The sequence below is a fragment of the Fusarium venenatum genome (genome assembly GCF_020744135.1).
Source record: "Fusarium venenatum strain MPI-CAGE-CH-0201 chromosome Unknown EDB82scaffold_2, whole genome shotgun sequence".
NCBI classification, from domain to species: Eukaryota; Fungi; Ascomycota; class Sordariomycetes; order Hypocreales; family Nectriaceae; genus Fusarium; species Fusarium venenatum.
Genome location: NW_027072130.1, coordinates 6927102 through 6944989, shown reverse-complemented (window position 1 = coordinate 6944989; position 17888 = coordinate 6927102). Strand labels below are relative to the sequence as shown.

Genomic DNA, 17888 nt, shown 5'->3' with positions numbered 1-17888 from the left:
TAGGGTATCAATCGGACTGTCAATTTTCTTTACCACGATGCCATTTAAGTAGAGCGAGACAACAACCTATACTGTCGAACGAACATATATTGAAATGTGCCTTAACTCTACAAGCTAGAAGAGACAGGCGAAACGCATCATGGAACCTATACAAACACCCATTGAGTGTGCTCTACTCACGCATATGGACTTCCGCCTCGGCCTTCTCATCATGTGACGACTTACCCGTCTCACCATCACTCTTCTCAGAAGCCTCTCCAGGAACACCCATGCTGTGATCCCAGTGAAGAAGAACCTTTGAGCCAGTAAACAGCTTGTCGATCTGCTCGAGGGACAAGAGTCGAGTTTCGGGATAGAAGAAGTAGATGAGAGGAACGAAACAGGCATTAAAGATACAGAAGTAGATGTATGTCTTCCAGTCGATACTCGAGATGGACACAGGAGTAATTTCGACGACGAGGAAGGTGAAGATCCAGTTGGAAGCGGTAGCGAGGGCGGCGGCACGAGTACGGATAGCCAAGGGGGCGTATTCGGCGGGCACTGAGATGGTGTTAGTCTCTTTCGCGGCTTCATATGCATGAGCTATTGTAACTTACGCAACCAGGGAATGGCAAGTAATCCTACAGCAAAGAAGAAGTCTGCGAATTCGTTAGTTTTGTAGCTCTCTATTTCTTAAAGAAAGCTTACTGAATAGGAACAGCATAACGATGGCGACGATTCCAGGGCCTGGCTGCCCAGTTGAAACAGTTCCTGCTAGAACAGCCATGCAGACTGCCTGGCCCGCTGCGGCGAACATCATCAGCTTTCGGCGACCCAGGCGGTCAATGATCCAAATTGGGATGAGCGAGGAGAAGAAGTAAGCGACACCGTTGAAGCCAGCTAGCAGCAGACTAAGGTTGTGCGAGATGCCGACAGACTCCTGGAAGATGACAGGGGCGTACTGGGATTTGTCAGTTGGGTTCATGTTGACCGTCACTGGAAGAGTATACTTACATATGTGATCAAGTTGATACCAGAGAGCTGTAGAGAATAGTTGTTAGTCATGCCATCCTAAAGGGCTTGTCTAGTGACTCACCTGCTGCATAAACTGTCCACCAATACCGAGCATCGTTCTGTACAGGAATTTCTGCTCGCCGTTCTTCCACATAGCCTTGAAGCTACTGGTTTGGGCCGCATCTCGCTCTTCGTTGATGGCATGTTGGATTTCCGCGATGGCGCGACTGACGGATCCATCGTCCTTTGAGATGGACTTGGCGTTCTTTCGCACAGACCAAAGAACTTCGCGGGCTTCCTCGTGGCGGTCGTGGTTGATGAGCCAACGAGGAGACTCGGGCAAGAGAAGAATACCGATAAAGGTCAGGATGGCGAAGAAGATCTGGAAGGCTAGGGGGAATCGGAATTGGGCATCATTATTGACGAAGGACATGCCATAGTCGACCCAGTAGCTCAGCATGACTCCAAAGATGTTAATCGCGAGTTCAATGGCAAGACCCTTTCCACGGTTATTGGCCTTCATCAATTCAGAATGCCATACAGCTGTGGGATTTTAGCTAGGGGCCTTTTTAACGGAATTGAACTAACTCACGAATAGTACTGGTGTTCATCCCATTTCCCAAGCCCGCGACAATGCGCCCAACAATCATTTGGGGAATACCAAAAGCAGAGGCTTGGAGAGCAGCTCCAATGCTGAGAACGACACAACCCATCAGTATACACTTGCGCCTTCCAAAGTATTCACCGAACGCAAGACAGAAGATGGCACCGAAGAAACATCCAATCTCGTAGATGGCCACTACGGTGCCCTGCAGAGAGGAACTTCCGTTCCCACCTTCGGTCGTGTTAATCTCAGGAAAGGTGTTAGTGAAGGCTGTGCCTGTCAAGAGGCCTGACATGACACCCTGGTCGTAACCGAAGAGGAGGAAGCCTGAGCCAGCAGTCGCTGTGATGGCCCAGTCCAGGGGCTTTCCGACGAGGATAGTCATAGTGGGCGACCGGGGACAAAAGAAGGTAGAAGTGAAGAGTGTATGTAATTGAAGCTATCCAGCAGCTGTAGTTTTTGCTGATGCTATCCGATACAGAACAACACCATTCGAACAAAAAAGATGGGGCGAATTCATGTTGATATATATACCGCGATCATCATTTTGTACTGTACAATCGCAACAAAGAAATAGAATCCGTTGGATTGAATCGCGTAAAGCAAGGTTGGTTCCAAGGTCTTGGTGCGGTTTTCCCCGTGGGGAGTCAGGTCACTGTAACATTCAGCATCGTCTGGGGTTCTATTTGGCGGGTTAACATAGAAGGCATCTGCAAGCGCCGTGGGGAAGACCACTACGATTTAGGGTATAAAATAAATAACCTAAAGGCTCTATATAAGTAGCATAAACTGACTTGTTAATTTCGTCTCTTGTCACAGCCCAACTTTTCCAATAGCGTAGAATCTTGAGGGGTAAGGTCCATGGTTCGGCGAATTTAGGCAGCCGAATTCAGGGATGGGGAGCGTCTAATTGCCTTGTTTTTCTCTCCAAAAGGTGGATTCTAGCCGTATTGTCACCTATAAAGGAAGTATTCTGAGGGGTTTTATCTGTAACAACGGGAATACACGGCAACTGAGTTTTGAGAATTGTTTTGTTCATGATGAAAATAGCCTTGTTTAGACATACACACAGTTCAGACATACAGTTCCCATAGTGATCAAGTCAAGAATTAAATCGAAATAGACAAAGAGAGGTCACAAGACATTTCAACTCAAGCAACCACTCCATCGGCTAAGTCAGGTACATTCTGGTTCTAGTCTTTTGTAAAGTCCGCTTGCAATTACCAAACTGAAATGTATTGTTCCTATCCCCACATTCTGACGGCAATCACATCGGGATCGAGAGATGACACACTAACATGTATCGAGCAACTCCGCAGCAAAGTTACTACAATGAAACAATTTTGGATGATCCCCACAAGAGTTGTCATGCTTGCTATGTTTTGGGCAAGTCTAAGCCGAGGTGGACTAATCCTATTCGAGAGATGTTTGGAGATGGCATTGGGTAGTAATTGTCAGTTGCAGAAGCACAAGAGACGAAATTACCATGTCAGGTTATTCTGTTTCGACTAGAGATTCAGTTGTTTATACCCTTATGTCATCGGGCAGGCATCAAGTCTGGTTGCAACTGCCGTTATCCTCCAGAATTAGGACATCTTTTTCCTGATCCATACCTTCCTTCCCATCTCCACTCCTTACCGCCAATACTTCACATCATCATCCCAATAACTCACCCATTCTTATTGCCAACACCGGCTACAGTTGACTTATGGAACGTCCCTCTCCAGCCGAGCCCGCTAAGCATAAGCGCACGCGATCAGGATGTCTCAATTGCAGACGCAAAAAGCGCAAATGCGACGAAGCTCGACCCTCCTGCGGTACATGTCGCCGTCGCAACGAACCCTGCGAATGGGGTCTCAAGATTGCCTTCCGGGCTGAGCATGCCCGGTGCTTGAATGCACGTCATCCTTCGATGCGCAAGATGGCCCGGAGGAAACCGCCCAAGGAGTTCGAGATCTTGGATGTCACGGATGAAGTCATCCGTGATTACAATGGAGCTGAGACCGATGAAGGGGAGGAAGATCGTAGCAATTTTACCGGCAGTTACCCACATAGTCGCACACATGGTAAGCTGATGTTCTGAGAGAACCAACGGCTTGTATTGATTCCTTCGACATCATAGGTCGGTCGAGTCTTGTCGTCACCGAGAGACCATCAGATACCAGCTCCAGCACGGTAGACGGCTATGTACCTATCCAAAGACCTCCTTTGATTGACATCTCGTCACCTACATCGCAGCGACGAACAGATAACGCTGTTGCCGACCTGCTTTATTTTAGCCAGAACGGCCAATCTCACCCCTCCGTCGAGATTGACCCTGCTATTCACGTGTCTATGGACACAGTTCCGATTGACATTATTACAGAATATCCGTACATCGACCAATTGCAACCATTTACGCCAGAGGGGGTTTCAGAAGATGGCATCTTTCTGCCAGGCTCTGCATATCATGAATTGCACTCGACATTGCGGAACCATCTTATTCAGGAGACGCGGTCAATTGCGCCCACAAGATCGGCCACACCACATGTTGAAGTGGAAGCTGAACCCGAAGGTGCTGCATTAGACGACACAGAGCTTACGATTCCCATAAATGACTTTCAGTCTTCCCAAACGCCGCTCTTGTCGCAACAGGAAGAGTGCGCTCTCTGGAAGAACTACTTTGACGAAATCGCCCCATGGCTAGATAAATTCGACAGGGACCGGCACTTCCAGCAGATTATCCCTACCATGACCAAGGATAATGGCCATCTACGATACTCAATGCTAGCTCTCTCCGCACGACAACTCGAGCTCAAGCATACTCTTGCGACCAGCCGTAGCCTTGCCCTCTATCAAGAAGCAATACATCTGCTGCTCCCACACCTACCAACACGCGGAACAGCCGTCATTGCTACATGTGTTATACTTTGTGTGCTGGAGATGCTGAGTTGTTCTCCTAAAGCGTGGCAACGACATCTAGACGGCTGCGCAAGTCTCATGGAAGCCGTGAGAATCAATGGTTTCGTCGGAGGCACAGAGCAAGCATTGTTCTGGTGCTTTGCGCGTATGGATATCTGCGGCGGCCTGATCTCATCAGTCAAAACCCTCATACCCATCAATCACTGGGCGTCAAAAACCTCCTCAATAGAGAATGATGTCGAGCTGTTTAAGAATGCTTCGAACTTTGAGGAATGGGCCAACTATGCGGTATATCTGACAGCCCAAGTGCTTGATCTATTAGCACCTTCTCCATCAGAACCGACTCGAAACGAAGTCAAATTCCGTACCAAGTGGCTCAAATTGTGGAAGTACATCTGCGAGTGGTATCAAGAACGACCAGCACCTCTATATCCTATCATGACGATCCCATCGAACGAAACCTCGCCCTTTCCAACCATACTGTACTCAAATCCTGCGGCTATGTCCGGAAACCAAATGCACCACACTGCATCGATTCTCATGCTTCAAAACCAGCCAGCTATGATACGGCTAGGCCATTCTTCAAAACCTAGAAGTATCCTGTGGCATTCAAGGCAGGTCTGCGGTATAAGTATGTCGAATGAACATCATGGGGCATGGACGAATAGTGTTCAGCCACTATGGGTTGCCGGACGGTGTATGAGCCATCCAAGCGAGCACAAGGCGATATTGGACATGCTGGATCGAATCGAGAGGGAGAGTGGATGGGGAACCAAGTGGCGGGCTGATGATTTGAAAGAGTTTTACAAGTGCTCTTTGTCAACTATATGACACAGGGTTTAAAACAGGATATCAACTGGCGAAGAATTGCATACTGCACGAATTTTAGCTTCCAATCTAGTTTCTGTAGGTGTCCGTTTGCAGTGGTGCCTTTTGAAATAGCCAAATTGGTCTTTTGTTCCTGTCTGTGTGTGTTTGCTTTGTTGCCTGAATACTGTCGTTTGGATATATTCATCGTTGCTGCGTTGGGGCTCACGTGAGAAAATATGAGACAGCGGAACCTGGAATTCCCCAAAAGAATATCCGTATCACGCTTTCTCGACCACCATCCCAACAGTTCCGGTAACCACAAATTGACCGCATAATATCGAACAACAAGCATACATCTCAAGTCAGTTTTTATTTATTCTAGGCACCACCGTTGCAATGAAAGAGCCAAAATCTATCCATGACATCATCCGCCAGCATCCAAGGGAGCGGCTTCTCGTCCAGCCTCTGGAATGGATACAAATGCACCTGGAGCTGCTCAAGTGCTCCTTCATAGATGAGTCTACAGAGAACATATCAGAAACTTCGGAGACAAGTGCATCTGAAGCATCGGGGAGTAAGAAGACCGTCGATCGTGATGCAAGGACAGCTGAGCGCTTAGCAACTTCGGAAATGAAAACTGCAGCCCTCAAGAAACTGATTTCTGAAGATGGTGGGCCTCTACGGTTCCAGAGGTATGATCTTCGAACTATTTGATATCTGCTGGCGTTCTTACAGTCGTTCCATAGACCCTTTGGTTACTTCTGCTTCGGCAAGAAGCATGAGTATCGTCTGCATGGCGCTGTCTTTTCAATGCGTTCATCTGGCAGTCTAGCACCAGTCTTTGCTTTCCTCCAAAAAGGAATGATCCGGATTCAACGAGAAGGTGTTTTTCAACCTCCTAGGCCAAGACGGTCTAATCCTCCGGCAGAGATGTTGCGCAAGATGCGCTTGAAGCTACTCGAACCAGAAGATCAGTGGCGTGATCCATACATCCTCGCTGTACTCATAGGGATTGCACAATCACAGGCTGAAGACAAGAGTTCTCCTCAAACTAGGTTTCGTCAAAATCACGTTTTCAAGGTAACATGCTCTTCGTTGTCGGGTGCGGTTAAGGTCAGGAACTAACTCTACCTTACTATAGACTGGTGCTATGTATGTCGACGAGGAGAACTCAGAGTTCATGTACTTCTACAATGGACAAATCTCTCTTGCTTTCTTGAGCAAATTTGAGTATCCACACACGCTCCACAAGCCAACGGGTGCCATGTCCTCAGAGCTTTCTATCCGGATGAAGAAGCTCGCCTTCAAGCCGTACTCGACTTTGAAATCGAGACTTCTCACAGAGATTCAAGATTGCTACAAGGATGACAACAACGAATAAAACGACAAGCAAGGATCCACCGAAAAGGGGACAACAGTGCATGACAGCGGAGTAAAGTCGCAGCAAAGTCACGCTGAGAAACAAGTTGGTGCCCCTTGTCGGCGCGATAACCTGGAAATCTAGTAACCATGGGCCATGGCTGGGCTAGAGAATGACGATATACATGGATGTGGTTGAAATTTCTCTTGGCTGGCGATGGAAATTGCTCAGATTAGTGTTGCAACCCTGGTATGTCACCTTGAAACGTGCAAGACGGTTGGTACGCTGACTTCGACTCAGAAACTTTAAAGCTCAAATAGGCCAGTTCTCGGTATCTCCGTCGACCAGTATTTTCCGACTTGCCTATTTTGCTACTATCGTAACACTATTAGATTTTGGGTTATGAAGGATCATATGTACACTAGCATATTTCCACCAGTCACTACAGCTATCACATCAATACGAAACCTTAAACACAATATATCTCACATCGGCTGTTGAGATCCGTTGAAACGGATCGGCTAACAAGGTTCAGGACGGCATGGCCAAAACACTGATCGAATGACGGGTTGCTTCTCACGCACATCGATCGATTATAGGTGAAACAATAATGCAGATTGCCACCGATGGTGGTTTCATGGGCTTCCTTGCGTTGGTCAGGTCCAGGCCTTGCATCGACTAGGTATCCCTGCAAGTTCCCGTGGGCATCCCGGGGAGGGAAATCAAGGACCATGACGAAAACAAATCGTGGACTGGATTATGGGATGAGAAAAGGTCGGTACTCGTTTTTTGAAACGTTTGCGATATATAAGGGCTGATGATTTCGCTGGTTGACAATATTTCACCGAGCCACTCATCAGAAAACTTCCTCGTCTTACCCGATTCCACACATCTCTTCAACATGAAGTTCCTCTCTATTCTCCTTGCTGTTCCAGCTCTTGTTGCAGGACGATATCTCAGTGACGAGGTCAACTCTGGGACTTCGACGCACTACGGTGGCAACGTTGGAGGGGGCGCTTGTGGACTTGTGGCCTATACCATTCCTTCTGGCATCTACGGAACTGCCTTCTCTGGCCCCAACTGGAACAATGCGGGCGTCTGCGGTAGCTGTATTGAAGTTACTGGCCCAACAGGAAAGAAGATTAAGGCTATGGTATGGATTCCCATCTGGAGTTTTCGTATGATGCTAACTTCTTATCAGATTGTCGATCGATGCAATGAGTGCAACAAGGGACACTTGGATCTCTTTGAGGACGCTTTCACAGCTGTAGGTGGTACCAATGGTCTTGTTCAGACCAGCTGGAGATCCATCTCTTGCGATATCACCTCTCCTCTTGTTTTGCGTAACAAAGAGGGTAAGTCATTGATTTCTCCTAATACATGCCCATTACGAATCCCCCTTGTGAATAAATGTTTAATTTATGACTAACCCTATCCTAGGAACGAGCGCCTTTTGGTTCTCTATGCAAGTTCGCAACAGCAACCTTCCTGTCAAGAGCCTCGAAGTCAGCACTGACAATGGCAAATCATGGATTGGAACCACTCGAAAGGAGTACAACTTCTTTGAGAACCCCAGCGGTTTTAGAACCGAGACAGTTGATGTCAGAGTCACCAGCTCTACTGGAAGCACCATCATCGTCAAAGGTGTTGGTGTCAAGCCTCAGACCGAATTCAAGGCTGCTTCCAACTTCCCCTAAAGATATGCCACGATCTTGCCATGGCAGCTGGGCGATGGATACTACCTCGCAATGTCTGATCGGGTAGACACGGGATATTTCCGACAATGACGACGAACTATGCAGTTCATTGTACATATTTCATGTGTATATATAGCAACGGAAATATATATCATTCCCGCTTATCCGCGGAATACTTTCCTACCGTGCACATAGCTCCACTTGGTACGAAAAGCGTTGTTGTCAAATATCAACAGATTAGGTGAGCAGCCCGAGATTGATTATTCACCGTCCTTGATAAAGACTTTTTGAGTGTCGTACTTTGGCCATTTCCATTCGTTGGATTACTGACTCTTGGCAATGGTTAAATGAATCTTGCATCTTTACCCTTGCTTGCGAGCCATGGAAAAGTCACCGTCTCACACCATCTCGACAAAGTATAATGGGCAATAACAGATTGAGACGTCAGCTTGGGGGCTATTTCATCATAACAGCATTTAGGTGTCAGCACTTATCTCGAGACACGTACACAGTCATAATAAAGCAACTTGCCAACTTTCGACACTTCAAAAGCTGGGTTCGATATCAGAAATTCTTTTCAGTTATTCCAAGTACATACTCCTTTGCCAAATAACCACTACATGCCTCTCTTATTATGTCCAACTCTAACTTTGATGGAGAATTTATGCTCTCAGACTCTCTCGGTTCTTTCAAGATGCACGAACTTGACAATATTAAACCTCATCCCATCACTGGCCGGCTTATCGACTCCTATCCAGTTACCCGTACGAAACCCATGCGCGTCCTATGCCTTGGGCAATCTAGAACAGGAACATCAACCCTTTTCGCCGCCCTCAAGCAACTAGGTTATACCCCATACTACATGTCTATCGCCATAGGTAGTCCAAGGACAAACTTTCGTCTTTGGCGCGAAGCACTCGATGCAAAATTTCACGGCAGAGGCAAACCTTGGGGTCGACAAGAATTTGATAAGATCCTTGGTCTTTATGATGCCGTGCTCGAGATACCAGCTATATGCTTCGTGGAGGAACTAGTAGCTGCGTACCCAGAAGCAAAGGTCATCGTCACACAGTACGACGTGGACAGCTGGCTGCGGAGTATGGACTCGACAGGCGGTCGTGTTCTACGCTGGCCGCTTTGGGATACACTGGCGAGTTGGGATTCCTTGAATGTAGGACCATTTTGGGAGTTCTCGAAGAAAGCTATGCCAGCTAGTTTCGGCACGATGACAGACTTTTCAACAAAGTCACCAGCGCGGAAGGCTTTCCATGATCACTATGAGTTGGTCAGAAGAATGACTCCTGTAGATAAGACGCTGGAGTATCATGTTGAGGAAGGCTGGGGACCGCTTTGCAAGTTCTTGGACAAGAGTGTCCCTGATGGAAAGTTTCCAAGGATCGATGACTCGAAGACGATTGTCCTTGCCCATAAGATGATGTGGTGGATGGCTTTTTCAAAGATGGTAGGCAAGGGGTCTTTGGCGAGTGCTGTCGCTGGGGTTTTCACTTCGATGATTGCTCTGTGGAGGTTGAGATATGCGGTTAACGTCGTTGCCATGCTTAGACCTGTAGGCGGGTTTTCTTGATACTAGGTACTAATTTAGCTTCTTGAAACCTTTTTTTTTTTTTCGATTTATTAATTTGAATTGATGTTTAAACTCAATATCACCATCGTATATTTTTGTTCATGGTCGTCTCTGTGAATATTTGAGGATCAGATGTCTCAATACATACTCTCTCACATTGTCGTCATTCCCTGGACGTTGAGGCCCTTTCTTATTATAGAGCTACTACTTTTCCGTTCGACTTTGTACTTCGATAAACATTCAGGTACGGGATTGTAGTCTATGCAGATTATTCCAAGGTAGAACGTCATTCTAGAACATCACACAGTTCCATCCAAGCCCAGAACAAAGGCCCTGGTCTACCAAAAAGCAATTTATTAACGAGAACAATAAGAGTAGAATCAAGACAATAGTCCAAGCCTCGATGTGGTAAAGTCCAGGCACTTATCTTCAAGACAAGCATGTCGTGGCTGATCATTCCCACATGGGAACCACGGAAAGTGACTAGCTATGTGCTAAACCCGACGATCTGGGAATAGTGGCATCCTTTCTCAGGGTCTCGATCTCCAAATGCATTCCTCATTACGCAAGAAACTAGCATCGGGTGAATCTTATAATTCAGTTGCCATTTCTCTCGAGTACATATAAGTGCGCAATCTTGGCTTTCTCTACTGTTGCTTCTTTTCATCATCCACCTTTGATATATACACATAATCAATATTCAACTCATCATGAAATTCATCACCAGCCTCATTATTCTCACTGCAGCTGTAGTATCTGCCAAACCTGCTGGAAGCAAAGAATGTTCTGGGATTTACCAGAGATGCCTCGAAACAATAACGGTATGCTCGCTTATGCTCTTATATATGTATATCTCACTTACATATTGCCTACAGCCTGATGAATGCCCAAAAGCCGATAGGGATTGTCTCTGCAAGGCTTGGAATAACATGGTGATGTATGTACAATCGAAGCTAAGATTTTGATGATTGATCTGTTACTAATTTCCATTATCGCAGATGTCTGGAGCCTTGTCCCAAAGCGTCAAGGTACTGGCTATCAAAGGAAAATGCGAGGGGATTTTGCCAGTAGGAGTTATGAATGGATTAGGACCATGGTTTCGTTATACCCATCACTTTTTTTCGAGTTATCGTAGGCTAGAATAATCAACACTCATCATGATACCGGTGCAAAGCTTGATGGCAGTTTTTATACATACCACAATGATGATATATGGTGTTAGCCTATACTTCCAGGAATCCAATCTTCTTTCACGAGTACAACAAAACCTACAGTCGTCTTATATGCCAAGTCTCAGTTAATTTTCGAAACGTGAAGTTATTTTATAATTCAGTACCTTCAGCATTATTTGCTGCCTGTTTCTCATGCTATGAACGCCAATATGCAAGACTCCTAGTCTACAAAAATATGCAGAAAACGGAAACAATCATTTCTACTGGCCTTGAAACTCCTGCCATGCCAATAGGATATTAGGTGTACAACAAGAAACTAAACCATCATAAACTCCTCTATGTGCTTCTAAGTAAGGACTGGCATTGGAAACACACATTAGAGTTGTGGTCATCGGTCTGATCCCTACTCGTAATGTGGGACTGAACATTCGGTGTTTTGTTTACGGCAACTCAACTGGAGGCTATTGAGGAGGAGTGTGAATGGCAGTTCCTTGTAATTCTGACGGATTCGATCCTACCAACGCTTTGGGGTCATCGGAAAGTGTTGTCGGACTTGCGGCTTCAGCAATGCCCTTCTCGGTCTCTGGTTTGTGATCGCGGTTCTTCCGTAGCGAGTACAGAGTAGCAATCGCAGTTCCACAAACCACGGCCAGGCCTCCAACAACACCGCTAACCATTGCGCCCACGTTACTACTCGGGTGAGGGTCATTGTCGTCAGAGGCCTCAGTTGCTGTCTCAGAGGCAGTTTCCGACGGTGTGGTCTCATCTGTCGTGTTGGTCGAGGGTTCTGATGTCTCAACTGTCATTGCCTCTGTGTTGGGTTTCGTCAATTGTGGGACTTTGGGGGTCATGAAGAAAGTGTCTGTCACTACGACGGCACCGCATGCCATGTAAGTGTATTTGTCTCCTTCGTCCATGATCAAGTACGCAAAACTGCAGTATTGCTCTTTCTTGCTGTTCAAAGACCCGTGTCAGTTGATAGTACATGACTCTTGAGAGACAGAACTGCCATGTTGTAGCTAGAAACTTTGTATTTTCCGTCTTTCCACAACCGCCAAAGCAATCGTGGTGATCCAGCATCGTCCGACAAGAATACAGCTGGGATCCCCGCCGCTCTTGCACATACCCCAGAGGCCATTTTGTGTGCTGAGCTAACATACACTACCAGCTGCAAGTGTCCTTACAGCTTCTGGGTCGCCGTTCTTGTAACCGCAGGTTATCATCTCGGATGGGACGCCACACTGTGCAAGGAGGCCATTTGTCTGACTGGGGGCTGATGTCTCAGTTGAAGTGGGAAACTTGGCGTAAAGGGCATTGGTCCGACATATGTAAAAGTGAAACAATAAAATAGCATGTATTGTTAGCTGCATTTAACAGGACCTCGTCTCACTCAAAAGGGAGAAAAGAAAGAGAGTTGAAGATGGAGGATGGACAGTCAGAAGAACACACCTTGTTAATTGATCTGGGCATGACTGTGGGGACAGAATCATGCTGAATTGATTGTACAACACATCAAGACGTGGATACTGGTCATGGGTTGCTTGCTTTTTTGTTGGGTTGACAATTGAAGATTTGGGCAATTAGAGAACCTGGTCTGCTGTGTTGATTGTTGATTGTCGGTTGTTAGTTGGAATGTACCGTTTTAAACGTGAATGATCAACCGTTTCCATCGGAATCTGGACTGTCATGTTCCTTGCAGGTGATTGATAACTCATCGACATTTCAATTGGTTACTCGTTTAGATAGAAACTTGACATCTGTCTTGGCTCAAAAAGGCAAGTTCCAACCCTTGCAGCCCTGCCTCGATCCTTCTACCTTACAAATGATGCAGGCTGAGTGATTTATTTAATTAGTAAACCAAAAAGGACATGGGCATTTTCAGCCTAAACATGCGAGTGGGAAATGAAATAAAATGAGAGGAACACGAAAAGGATTTGGGATCTGGAAGACGTTGGATTACTTGTGTTTAGATAGCAGATAGAGATGACAAGTATTTGCATCTGCCAGTGAGTGAATGACCTTAGTAGTGAGTGAGTCAACGTTAAACTAGACCCTCGGTCTCGGAATGTATCAGCGTCACCTGCTAGAACTTCATTCCTAAATAAATACTCTGTCAGGTCATTGTCAGCAGTGAGATCATCGTGTTATCTTCGTTTGCAAGACTACGCCCCTGCTAGTTCCCGTGTTACGAGGTCCCCGAATCCAAGGTGACTTTTTTAGGTATGGTAGAGGCGGCATTGGCGAATGAGAGGCTAATGGCTTCCAGACTGAGTCCACTGTAACGTGCCTTTTTTCACCACCACGTTGGTACTGCTACTGATGGAGGGGGGCCCAGATTGCCGTCAGCCGGACGGGACCCTTCCCTTGAAGTAGGTGACCAATACACAAACGGTATCAGCGCCCTTTACGCCCTCGCCCTTGAGCCGTTTGATGGAAAAGGGATACTTTTGTCTTCATTCCGCCCTTTTTTTATTCTCTAGTTATTATTTCTCTCTCTATTCTTATGGCTTTTTAGGTGCTGCAAGTTCAAAATGCATCGCACAATCTTTGTTCTGTGTGTGCCTCTCGTTTGCTTCCTATTAGTCTCGACCAGCTTATACCTGGGTCGCGACCATATAACTCGATTATCAGAAACATACCTTCCTCTTTATGCACCAGGCCTTGCAACAACTACTACAAAAATAATATCCTCTCCCTCAAGTTCCATATCGAAATCAGCATACACGGTTTATGCTGATGAGCCTGTTTCATACTCTACCATCGACTCTTATACAACAAACACCATCGAGCAGGTCACTTCAACAATACCACTCTCTACTCCCTCTGCTACACCAACAAAATCCTCGATCCCCATTGCAAATGGTGAGATTCTATTACTAGACCTTAGGAAGACCCTTACTAACCTTCATCAGGTTCTGTTCTATCTACCGAGCGCCTCACTCCTTACATCCACGCCATTCTCGATCCCTTATCCAAAGAGCGCCCAAGGTTAGAATGTCCTCCCTTGGACACAAAGCGATACAAGAGCCTTCTAAGCAGCAAAAACACCCGCGAGAATGATGATGATGAGCAACCCATTGACTTTTACTTCGCCCTTAATTTGCGCAATGTCGTCAAACTTCTTCCCCGCCTCATGGGTAGTATTGTTGAAACGATAAAGTACCTCGGGCCCGAGCGATGCGCACTGTCAATTGTCGAGGGCAACTCCCCTGATGGCACGGCTGATGTTCTGGTCGCCTTACACCCCTTCTTGGAAGAACTGGGAATACGATATTTTTACAACAACTCGGCTATTAATCCGTCCAAAGGACCACGCATTCGCAAGTTGGCTCAATTGCGTAACCTGGCACTTGAACCACTCTTCAAGAAAAAGGTGCCAGCTTCCGATGAGACCACTGTCCTTTTCATCAACGACGTCGCAGCTTGCCCTGACGATTTACTCGAGCTTGTACACCAGAAGCGCAACTTAAATGCAGACATGACATGCGCTATGGACTTCACGTACGCGGGTCCTGACCCTACATTCTATGATGTTTGGGTAAGTTACAATACGCTCAATACCACGACTGAGACTAACGCATTCACAGGTGGCCAGAACACTCGCCGGAGACACTTTCTTTCCCATCCCTAAAGACGGATCATGGGACGATGCCTGGGATTTATTTAGAGGAAACAGGGAAGCCCGAATGGCATACGACGCTCATCTCCCTTTCCAGGTGTTCGCTTGCTGGAATGGCGCGACGGCATTCACAGCTGCACCGATCCTCCACGGCCTGCGCTTCAGAGACCCCAAGAAGGACGAATGTTTCCAGGGCGAACCGCAGCTATTCTGCAAGGATCTATGGCACAAAGGTTACCGAAAGATCGCAGTAGTACCCAGCGTCAGTCTGGAGTACACAGACGCAAGGGGGCAGGACATCAAGAAGCTCAAGGGCTTCACAAACGAAGTGGTGCAGCATATGGATGAGAGCAAGGCCAACATTGATTGGCAATACGAACCGCCCGAGAAGGTCAAGTGTATGCCTTCTTTCGACCGGCAGACTTGGCTCCCTTGGGATGAGTCACTGAAGGGAAGACGGTAATAAACATAACTAATTGTGTATACTATTCATATTTTACTAGCATTTTAGACTAGGGCGGCGTTGAGGGAGTTCAACGACGAACGGCATCTTCTTCTGTATTCGAATAGAGCTAAATTTCTTCAAATGACACCATTGTTTGTTTCTGTGTATAAACTTTTGGATACTCGACCGACTCGGATGGTTGAGCAGGACACGAGAGCTTAGTTACGTCGACAAGACGAAAGTGGTATGACCTTCAACCCCGCCCCGATCCAACGTTAACTAAGAGACGCCACCAGTTTGGACATCAATGGGATAGCTGCTTATTTGATGCAAGCTCTTAGCCCTGGGGCCTAAACATAGTTCATCGCAAACTTTAATGCGAAGCCACCTTCAACACGGACATGTCCGTGGTGATCTCATCAACCGATGAACACATTAAACTGGAAGTGATGGCTTACTGACATTCTGTGAGTGCTTCGGCCTCAGTCTAGGTCGTCATCTGTTGACATCATGGTCCACGGACACAAGCAGGCATCAGAGATGAAGTATCTACAGTAGTGTATTCATGGGTCTATCTTTGTTCATCCTTAATCAATCCTTGGTTAGGGGAGCTTGTAACAGAAAGCTCTCTCGACATCAACAGGCAACAAGCAACAAGCAACAAGCAACATCTTTCCCCCAATCCAAATACCATTTTTCAATACACAGATCCCTCCATCTTTAATTCACATCACACAGAATTAGATTCCCTTTCCCTGGATACGTTCAGCGGCAATGCCGTAAGAAGCAAGGGTCTCTCCAACTTCACAGGGATCCTCCCCAAACTCGACTTTCTCAAATCCCTGAGGTCGGTCCTTCTCCAGGGCCATCTTGCCCATCTGCGCCTGGCAACGGAAGCTACCAAAGCGGTACTCGATGATAGATCTGCCACCCTTGACCCGCGCGGGCTGGACAATGAGCGGGGTGATTTCGTCAATCTCAAAGACAAAGCGCTCCTTGAAGAAATCAGTCAGGCTCTCGGGGTTGACAAAGGACGATTTTCCGGTGATGATAAGGACGCGAGAAGCGGCTCCGACCATGGGCTGTTCGCCGTATTTGACACGGTTGTGAGTGACTCGAACGGGGTACCCAGAGATTTCAAGACCCTGAGTCAAGGACTTGGAAAGAAGAAGCTGTGCGGGACGAGGGGTGAAGAAGACAACCTTTGCGGCGGCGGTGTCATGTCGATCGTAGTCAGGTTCGTTGATGACACTGCACCAGATACGGCCGATGTTGCGGATCTGGGAAAGGAGCTGGTTGTGAGTGACGTCCGGAGGCAGGTTGGTCAACCAGAGTGCGCAGTTCTCCTCGGGGGATAGTTCCATGGCGCTCGCATTACGCATAGTGTGTTCACCCTTGTAGTTGTCGGAGAAAATGTTGGTCTCAGGTTCCTCCCGCCCGTTCTCAGTGCCGGAGGCGACACGGTTGTGGTTGATGGCAGCCATGGGTCTGAAACCTCGAGGAGTAGAAGGTTGACGAAGAGTAGGGCTGTCCGGCTGGGGAAGCGAAGTCACAGAGGTGTTGCTGCACGAAAAGGGCTGACGAGTGGTGTACGCGGTAAGGTAGCTCGGAAGCTTGAAGGCTCGAACTTCCTGGTCAGGCGATAGAGTGGTTTGACGGGGCGCAGATGTAGGAGCTTGGTGTTCGCCGAGATTGAACTGGCTGAACTGGCCCTTGAGGCCCTCCCAGATGGCGGGAGAAGGGGCAAGATTTCCAGCGAAACTGTCTCTAACACGGGAAGCATGGTCGACGGGAGGAATATCAGGCTGGCGAACGGGATTGACAGGCACAGGCGGGTGGGCAGTCATGCGATTCATAACCACAGGATACTGATTCTGAAGATGAGGTTGAGCTTGGGCCAGGACATCAGCGCATGGCTTGAAGATATAGTTGTTTGAGCCACCGTGAGGATTGAATGTGTTTCCAAGATCACCCTTGCGCTTGTAAAAGATCAACGGGGTGAGATCTAAATCCGAAGGAGGAGGCGTATGCTGGGCAGGAACATAGCTCAAAGGCACAGCTGGGATTTGATCCGGGCGGGCGCCGTTGGATTCGGCGAAAAGCTTAGAGTAATCCATGGTCTTCTTTAATCGGGGGTTTGTATGAGTGCCCATCTCAGTAAAAGGGGTGCTCTGCTGAGTAGGGGAAGGGGTAATGTCTGATTCATCAGGACTGCTGGAACTCTTGTGAGAGTCGGGAGTAGAAGGCGATGCCATCTTGAATAGACGTAGCAAGATGAGAAGAGTAAAACAATGGGGTCTGGTTGATTGTAGTCGTAGAAAGCAATGGCACACAATGCTCAAGTGTAGTTGAGAGTCGTGTGATGAATGGAAGATGAGATACCAAGAGGATCAAAATTCGAAGGTGAAAATTTGAGAACAATTTATAGTCGTGGTTATTGAATTGTCTCTTCTATTGTCCCAAGTGAATGGTTCCTGTGTGAAGACGAGAGTGAAATCAGATGAACAATGCAGCGTCGTTTCTATTCATTCATTGACTGATTCCAGAAGCCGATGGTGTGGGTGAAGCGGGTAAACGAAGAACAACAACAGCAACAAAATGAAACAAGGTAAAAATTAAAAGAAAGAAAGAAGAAAAGCTGGATTATAATGCTTCTTCTTCAAAGGGAACCAGAATTTGTCTTGACCGCAAACATGTAGCGT

At 47.0% G+C, this 17888-nt stretch overlaps 7 protein-coding genes across 7 annotated transcripts; 4 read left to right on the top strand and 3 right to left on the bottom strand.

Moving 5' to 3' along the window:
• Positions 1–78: 78 nt before the first annotated feature.
• Positions 79–2406, bottom strand: EDB82DRAFT_181881 (general substrate transporter). The gene is made up of 6 exons (XM_025735713.2): positions 1586–2406; positions 1076–1536; positions 994–1020; positions 688–940; positions 597–638; positions 79–540 (listed from the first exon to the last, which is right to left on the bottom strand). Exons 1-6 carry the CDS (start codon positions 1980–1982, stop codon positions 173–175), a joined length of 1548 nt encoding a protein of 515 aa, XP_025586391.2. The 5' UTR covers positions 1983–2406; the 3' UTR covers positions 79–172.
• Positions 2407–3518: 1112 nt separating this feature from the next.
• Positions 3519–6689, top strand: EDB82DRAFT_545878 (uncharacterized protein; the record flags this gene model as incomplete). Its single annotated transcript, XM_025735711.2, has 5 exons — positions 3519–3663; positions 3720–5195; positions 5691–6000; positions 6055–6388; positions 6450–6689. 5 exons carry the CDS (start codon positions 3519–3521, stop codon positions 6687–6689), a joined length of 2505 nt encoding a protein of 834 aa, XP_025586389.2.
• Positions 6690–7569: 880 nt separating this feature from the next.
• EDB82DRAFT_475802 (RlpA-like double-psi beta-barrel-protein domain-containing protein-containing protein) lies at positions 7570–8365 on the top strand (the record flags this gene model as incomplete). The annotated part of the gene is made up of 3 exons (XM_025735708.1): positions 7570–7821; positions 7870–8023; positions 8109–8365. 3 exons carry the CDS (start codon positions 7570–7572, stop codon positions 8363–8365), a joined length of 663 nt encoding a protein of 220 aa, XP_025586388.1.
• Positions 8366–8586: 221 nt separating this feature from the next.
• EDB82DRAFT_500582 (uncharacterized protein) lies at positions 8587–9968 on the top strand. The gene has a single exon (XM_025735707.2). The coding sequence runs from the start codon at positions 9000–9002 to the stop codon at positions 9948–9950; it is 951 nt and encodes a 316-aa protein (XP_025586387.1). The 5' UTR covers positions 8587–8999; the 3' UTR covers positions 9951–9968.
• A 1535-nt stretch (positions 9969–11503) lies between these two features.
• EDB82DRAFT_181847 (uncharacterized protein) lies at positions 11504–12156 on the bottom strand. Its single transcript, XM_025735706.2, has one exon. The coding sequence runs from the start codon at positions 12037–12039 to the stop codon at positions 11584–11586; it is 456 nt and encodes a 151-aa protein (XP_025586386.1). The 5' UTR covers positions 12040–12156; the 3' UTR covers positions 11504–11583.
• A 1359-nt stretch (positions 12157–13515) lies between these two features.
• On the top strand, positions 13516–15314 carry EDB82DRAFT_575534 (cryptococcal mannosyltransferase 1-domain-containing protein). The gene is made up of 3 exons (XM_025735705.2): positions 13516–13984; positions 14035–14660; positions 14710–15314. Exons 1-3 carry the CDS (start codon positions 13654–13656, stop codon positions 15202–15204), a joined length of 1452 nt encoding a protein of 483 aa, XP_025586385.2. The 5' UTR covers positions 13516–13653; the 3' UTR covers positions 15205–15314.
• A 604-nt stretch (positions 15315–15918) lies between these two features.
• EDB82DRAFT_181830 (uncharacterized protein) lies at positions 15919–17619 on the bottom strand. The gene has a single exon (XM_025735704.2). The coding sequence runs from the start codon at positions 17439–17441 to the stop codon at positions 15927–15929; it is 1515 nt and encodes a 504-aa protein (XP_025586384.1). The 5' UTR covers positions 17442–17619; the 3' UTR covers positions 15919–15926.
• Positions 17620–17888: the final 269 nt, after the last annotated feature.

What these genes read in the sequence shown, in the direction of transcription:
- EDB82DRAFT_181881 (XM_025735713.2), bottom strand. Translation starts at nt 1,982, where the DNA reads ATGACTATCCTCGTCGGAAAGCCCCTGGACTGGGCCATCACAGCGACT. An exon ending in GATGAACACCAGTACTATTC is followed by an intron (nt 1,537 to 1,585) that starts GTGAGTTAGTTC and finishes AAAATCCCACAG; the next exon opens with CTGTATGGCATTCTGAATTG. An exon ending in GTGGACAGTTTATGCAGCAG is followed by an intron (nt 1,021 to 1,075) that starts GTGAGTCACTAG and finishes TATTCTCTACAG; the next exon opens with CTCTCTGGTATCAACTTGAT.
- EDB82DRAFT_500582 (XM_025735707.2), top strand. Translation starts at nt 9,000, where the DNA reads ATGTCCAACTCTAACTTTGATGGAGAATTTATGCTCTCAGACTCTCTC.
- EDB82DRAFT_181847 (XM_025735706.2), bottom strand. Translation starts at nt 12,039, where the DNA reads ATGGACGAAGGAGACAAATACACTTACATGGCATGCGGTGCCGTCGTA.
- EDB82DRAFT_575534 (XM_025735705.2), top strand. Translation starts at nt 13,654, where the DNA reads ATGCATCGCACAATCTTTGTTCTGTGTGTGCCTCTCGTTTGCTTCCTA. An exon ending in CTCGATCCCCATTGCAAATG is followed by an intron (nt 13,985 to 14,034) that starts GTGAGATTCTAT and finishes AACCTTCATCAG; the next exon opens with GTTCTGTTCTATCTACCGAG. An exon ending in CTACATTCTATGATGTTTGG is followed by an intron (nt 14,661 to 14,709) that starts GTAAGTTACAAT and finishes ACGCATTCACAG; the next exon opens with GTGGCCAGAACACTCGCCGG.
- EDB82DRAFT_181830 (XM_025735704.2), bottom strand. Translation starts at nt 17,441, where the DNA reads ATGGCATCGCCTTCTACTCCCGACTCTCACAAGAGTTCCAGCAGTCCT.